The sequence below is a fragment of the Dromaius novaehollandiae genome, chromosome W (genome assembly GCF_036370855.1).
Source record: "Dromaius novaehollandiae isolate bDroNov1 chromosome W, bDroNov1.hap1, whole genome shotgun sequence".
NCBI lineage: Eukaryota > Metazoa > Chordata > Aves > Casuariiformes > Dromaiidae > Dromaius > Dromaius novaehollandiae.
The window spans coordinates 28,770,554-28,776,361 of NC_088130.1; the positions used below are offsets into that span (position 1 = coordinate 28,770,554).

The window sequence follows — 5,808 nt, forward strand, 5'->3', positions numbered from 1 at the left end:
TAGCTTTTTTTAAAGATAGCTTAAACCCCAAGCGTTAATACTTACTCCTGTCCACAACTTCTGCGTTGTCTTTTTTCTTTGTCTCATAGATCGTGAGGTACCTTACTTCCATTTCAGCACTTTTCATGTAATTTTCGGTTGGTTACCTCACTACTGTGGATTATAGGAAGGAAAACAAGAAGAGTGTTTCATATAAGACAATTCCTGTGCTCTCATTTCTTCTGTATTTCTTGTGCTTGCCATTTTATGTCTGTACTCCCCACTCTTGTTGTTCTTAACCATTTCTGTTTCCTGCTGCCAAATGGATTGGACTCACTGGCTCCTAATAAAAACTAGGGAGCTACAATCAGACTCTGGTATAAATTATTCAGGTAAATTTGAGGTGGTAACTGAAATTGATGGAATTTCTCTGGCTCTCTAGTAATTCATAAGTATAAATAAATTTGATTAATAGTAATCCTAGTGTGCTATTTTTAATTAATATTTCCATATGATTACCATTGTTTCATTATTCTTCATAGTTTTCTTTACTATTTCATTCAAGATACAGAAGGTGGCAGATGCCAGGCATTACATCTTCGCAATTATTTGTTAGTGTGATTCAGTATATACAAGACCATGATCCATCAGAGAAGTTTTTCACCTTTTCTGCCTACTCCAGCTCTAATCCTGTATTCCACAATGGTGAATTTTATAAAATCAATCTTTGAAAGAGTTGAACATAAGAACTAAAATCTTGTATCAAAGTAAATAAAAGAAAGAAAACCCTGTATTATCCAAGTAGTATTAAGGGAAATATTTTCAACCTGTCAGTCTACCACAGGGAAGAAACTTGTTGGCTGCCATGCATGCTCTTGCAAGTTGAAGTGTTATTTCTGTTTTGAAAATGATTTTCTCACTCCTTTTCTCCTGATCCAGGGAGAAGAAACTGAAAGCTAGAGTGCAGGAGTTAGTGAGTGCTTTGGAGAGACTCACAAAGAGCAGTGAAATCAGGCATCAGCAGTCTGCAGAATTTGTTAATGACCTTAAAAGGGCAAACAGGTAAAGGATCTACTATCAAATGGATGCAACATTGATTGTTTTGCAGCGTTCTGGTAATGCACTGTAATCCCCTCCCTAGCTTAATGAGCAGCTTCTGGCCCCTTGTCTTCACGCTTATTGACTCTTGAAGGTTATAGTTAGACATGGGGGAGGGTATAAACCTCCCATGTAGGATACTGAAAACTACCTAAGAATAGAGTGGGGGAAATAGGTTAATCTTAATTGAGTTGTTGTTAAATGCATTATTATTAAACAAAAATATAAATCCCTCCATCTAGTCAGATTTATGTATTGCAGTTATTTTGTTTAAAACTGCTCCCTTTCCTTTGGCTCCAGCCTCTTTATTAACAAACTGGCTTCCATAACCCCACTTAAATTTTATTGCTCACAGAGGTACAGCTGATACTGTAACCTCTCAGTAGGTTTGTATTAGCAGTAACTTTGGATGGACTGTAGCTCCCCCTCCTGCAAAGAGCCTGTAGCTCACAAAGTAATTTTCATTAATTGTATTTATGGGAGAGAAAGAAGCACTAGTTTGCTTAATGGTGGGTTTTGTAAGCAGATACTGGCTGTGAGGGAATCTTTTTGTAAAACTTTAGACGTTTGATGTTGTAGCATACTGATTCCCAAATACTGCTCTGCAAAGTCATCATAAGCAACCCTCTAGCTGGTTCTTTAAACCATGTTTAAAAAAGTGTTTCCAGTAACCAGTTTACTGGCAAAGGTGCATGCATGCCCAAAAGAAGTAGAGAGGTTAGCACTGATGTGAATTTGGAAATGAGTTTTAAAATAGTTAAATTTTAGGAAGAGGATCTGTACCCAAACTTTGGAGTGCCCTCATGGCTTTCTTCCTTTTTTTTTTTTTTCTTTCCTTTTTTTTTTTTTTGTAGTAACATTTGCTGTGAGCAAACTTTGTTGAATGGTCTTGTATTGCCTTGTATTTCTAACAGTAACTTGGTAGCTGCTTATGAAAAAGCAAAGAAAAAGCATCAAAACAAGCTGAAGAAACTGGAGTCACAAATGATGGCCATGGTGGAGAGACATGAAACACAAGTAAGGATGCTCAAACAAAGAATAGCGTTGCTAGAAGAGGAGAACTCTAGACCGCACACCAATGAAACGTCACTTTGAATGCATCTCTTCCAGCGATGGTTAGTGCCATTACAAATTGGTTTCTTTTGGAGTCTGGTTTTTAGGTAGCTTCAAACTCTAAAAGCTCTGACCCTCAACACCAACAGTTTGTCACCATCTCTAGGATCACAGCTCTCCAGCCAGGAGCCGTGGGGAGAACCTAAGCATTAAGCAAGGACTCTTTAACAATGTAAACGGACAGTGCCTGAATTACCACGTTATGAGTACGTACGTCGTCTGCGTCGTTAGGTCTCTACTCATACAAGTTCTCTTCCCTCTTATGCCCCAAGGGCAACAGTGTCACATAACAAAATAATACATGTTAAGAGATTTTATTTGGGGCAGTTTGGAGATAACTGGAGAGAGCTCCCAATCCCCAAGCTCTCTCTGCACACACCTCTCTGTATTGTACTCAAGCCTTGCTGCTTCTGTTGTATCAACTAAATAGGCAGATGGGGGGTGGGGGGGTGGAAGTCTCCTTAAGGTATCGGCTGGTTGGCTGTTTGTATCGCACCTGCAGTGGTATCGCACCTGCAGTGCTATTGCTCACAGAGCAGAGAGAGTAGGAAAAACCGTTGTTTGGCAAAAAACAACAAACCCTGGGCATCTCTGGAAACTATGATAATGATATATTGCTTAGTTTGTAAGAGGGCCAAAGGCTGTGAGTTTCACCATGCCAGATAGTCTGTGCCAAGGTTGGGTAAGAAATTATGGGAAATCTCCTGAAATTGCATGTTGTATGCAATTATTTTCTGAGACAGCTGGATTTTCCTATTAATACATTATAGCCGAGGTTTTCTTTAAGAGGCTGGGCCATCTTTATCATGTGTATAGTTTTATTACAGCTTTCTATGATCAAGAGGTAGAATGTCTTTTTTTATACTTTTGACCAAAAAAGGTACTTATTTATTAGGAATGTACCTGTTCAATATTAAATACATATGCACAAAACTATAGATGTGTATATGTATGGATGTACAACCACAAACAGAATGTGAATGGTTATGTCTTCATATAGCTTCTTAGGCTAACTTTTGTTCCTGTTAACATTCTTTTCTTTTGTTTAAGTCACATCATCCTAATATATTATCCAAGTAAATGAATTGAAAATTTTGGCCTATACTAGTAACGTAGGCTGAGCAAAGCATGGAGATGAGATTGATGTCTCTAGGCAGCAAAAAATGGGAGTATGACATAAGAACAGTTTCATATACAAATTTCTTGTTTTCAACATAGCCATGACCAAGCACATCAAACACAACTGCCAGTTTGGCATTGTTAAAACAAGCAGGGAGCCCAGTAACTTTGTTCAGCTGCCAGTGTGTTATCTCCTTCCTTTGTATTTTTCAAGCTTTGTTTTCTCCAGGAAATCCAATTTCAGGAGTCAGCTATCCTTTCCGTTCACGATATGCCTTGTTTTACATTGGGCTGCACCTCAAGTTTGATTAGTGTGTTTAGAGTGATGAGAAATTCTTTCATTTGTTACTGTAATTTCTAGTACTAAAGAAATATTTGTAAGAGGACTTGAACTGGTTTTGTCTAGTCTTGGGTTAGGCCAGGCAGCCAAAGAAGTTCTCGGACTTAGTGTTCAAAATATGCTGTTATTGTTAAGTCTTGGTTACAACTGAAACTCTTACCGTTGGTGCTCAGGCCATCTCTCTTATTACTGTAGCAGCTGTTTTCTTCTTTCCTTACAGTATAATTTGATACTTCTCTACAGTCTGATACATCCAGCTGCAAAGTCAACATCATAAGTGGTTGACAATGCTGATTTCCAAATTAAGGTGTAGGTGGTGTGATGCCTTCGGGTTGGTTTTGGTCAGTCCCCTTCATTAAGATAATTGCACAATTCCCCCTTAATTCTAAAATGCAAATGGAAATTTTTGCAAATCAGCCTGTTGAGGCAATAGCTACATAGATTTCTTACTGTCTTTATGGTTTTGCTAAGTATCCATTATGTTTCTTTTTTTTGGCCAACATGCAATGTGTATTTTGCCATATGTGTACTTTAGTATTAGCTGAGCACACTTGTTTCTGAGGAAACATGAGGAAAATAATCCACTGAATACTCTGGTAAAAATGCAATTACAGTTGCATTGTATCTGAAACAAGTAACTGGGGGTCATCTTAAACTATCAATGTGAAATACCTTTCACCTAAGGTAGCTAGTAACCATTGTTGCACTGGATTTCCTCTTTGGCTCCATTTTTTAAAATTTGTTAGTAGCTAAAGAAATTGTTAAGCCAGTTAGGCTTGAGGCATTTGAATTGAAATGCATCCTTATAGGCAAGATTGTATGTTAAGAAAGTGTGAAATGCACCTGGATTTAAAAATATAAAGCTGCACTCTCCTTCAGTGGGCCTTAAATAGTTTATACAGAGTCAGCAAATCATTGCCTAAGTGCTGTTTACTACATTTACTGCACATCTCCCTGGCCAACTGCGCTCCGAGAGTGTTTTAGAATAAATCATGTCGTCATTAAAAGGTAAGTCACTCACTCTCCCTTTCTTCCCATGGGGCTTATAGATAGAACAGCTAGACTGGTATCAGGCAGCCTCTGCAGTAGCTTACCCTTTGCCAAACCAGTAAGGCAGCTTGCCTAAGCAAGTAGCTACTGCTTCATTTGTTGGCACACTGGAAAAGGCTGGTAAGAAAACACTGAAAGGTTTACTGGTGTTGTTTCACATTTTAACAATTAGCTGCAGCTCCAGTGTAGCTGCTAGAATGGCACTAATCCTGAGAGTAACTGCTAAAAACCTAATTCCTTTTATGCAAGTTTGAAACACCAGCCTATAGACAAGTGTGCATTTTAACTTTACAGTTGATGCAAGTCATCTCAAATCACTGCAACCTAGCTCACTTAACACTTGTTGCAGAAATAGTACATTTACAAAGCAGGAAAAATAGTTGTTCACTCATTAATTAATCTTAGTTTGTATTTTATTTTTTGATTTTAAATTGCCAGAGTGCATGAGATTTCATATTTTGCATTGCGTTCAGAAAAAACATGTACTTTTTCTAATTCAGTGTATAAATCTTCACCAGCTTGAATGTACTGTTAGCTATTACAAAGCACATGTGACTAAGTTTGCATTAATGTCAGTATTGTTCTACCATTTTTATTAGGAGTTTCTCATTTAAAAACTCATTTAATACTGTACTATATGTTGTAAGTTTAGAAACTTTTCAGCTTACTGAATTAGCTTTAAATGTGTTGCTGCTTTTTAGTTTCCTAGCTGCTGTAAAATAGCTATTTTGTGTTTATTTGATATAGAATTGTAAAAACTGCATTTATTTATACAGAGACATTTATAATACTTTTATTTTACAAATGTTCTTATATTCTGAATAAATTTCTAATGCTGTGTCTTTTTTTCTGGTGTTTCTTCAACATACCTGTTATCTTGTTGCTGAATGGTTCTGCTAAAAGGTAGCACAATCCCATGATCTTTCTCCACGAGAAGTCAGTAAGGGAGATGTTAAGACACTGCCAGGAGTCACTATAATGGGGGCATGAGATGTTGAACTCAGCGAGATCCAGGCAGTGGTTTTAACTGAGCTCAAGAACATTATTAACACTTGCCCCAAACCCTCTACAGTTTCAATGAAAACTTGACAGAAATGGAAAGGCACATA

The 5,808-nt window shown here is 37.5% G+C and overlaps 1 protein-coding gene across 7 annotated transcripts in view; it reads left to right on the forward strand.

The window, feature by feature from the left end:
* LOC135323433 (colorectal mutant cancer protein) overlaps nucleotides 1-5,537 on the forward strand; it is a 217,777-nt gene extending 212,240 nt beyond the window's left edge. For all 7 annotated transcript variants that reach the window (XM_064499775.1, XM_064499777.1, XM_064499778.1 and 4 more), the window contains 2 exons: nucleotides 919-1,041; nucleotides 1,992-5,537. In XM_064499775.1, the coding sequence (XP_064355845.1) occupies nucleotides 919-1,041; nucleotides 1,992-2,172 (304 nt within the window). In that variant the 3' untranslated portion in view covers nucleotides 2,173-5,537. The remainder of the gene's footprint in view (nucleotides 1-918; nucleotides 1,042-1,991) is intronic.
* The last annotated feature ends 271 nt before the right edge of the window (nucleotides 5,538-5,808 follow it).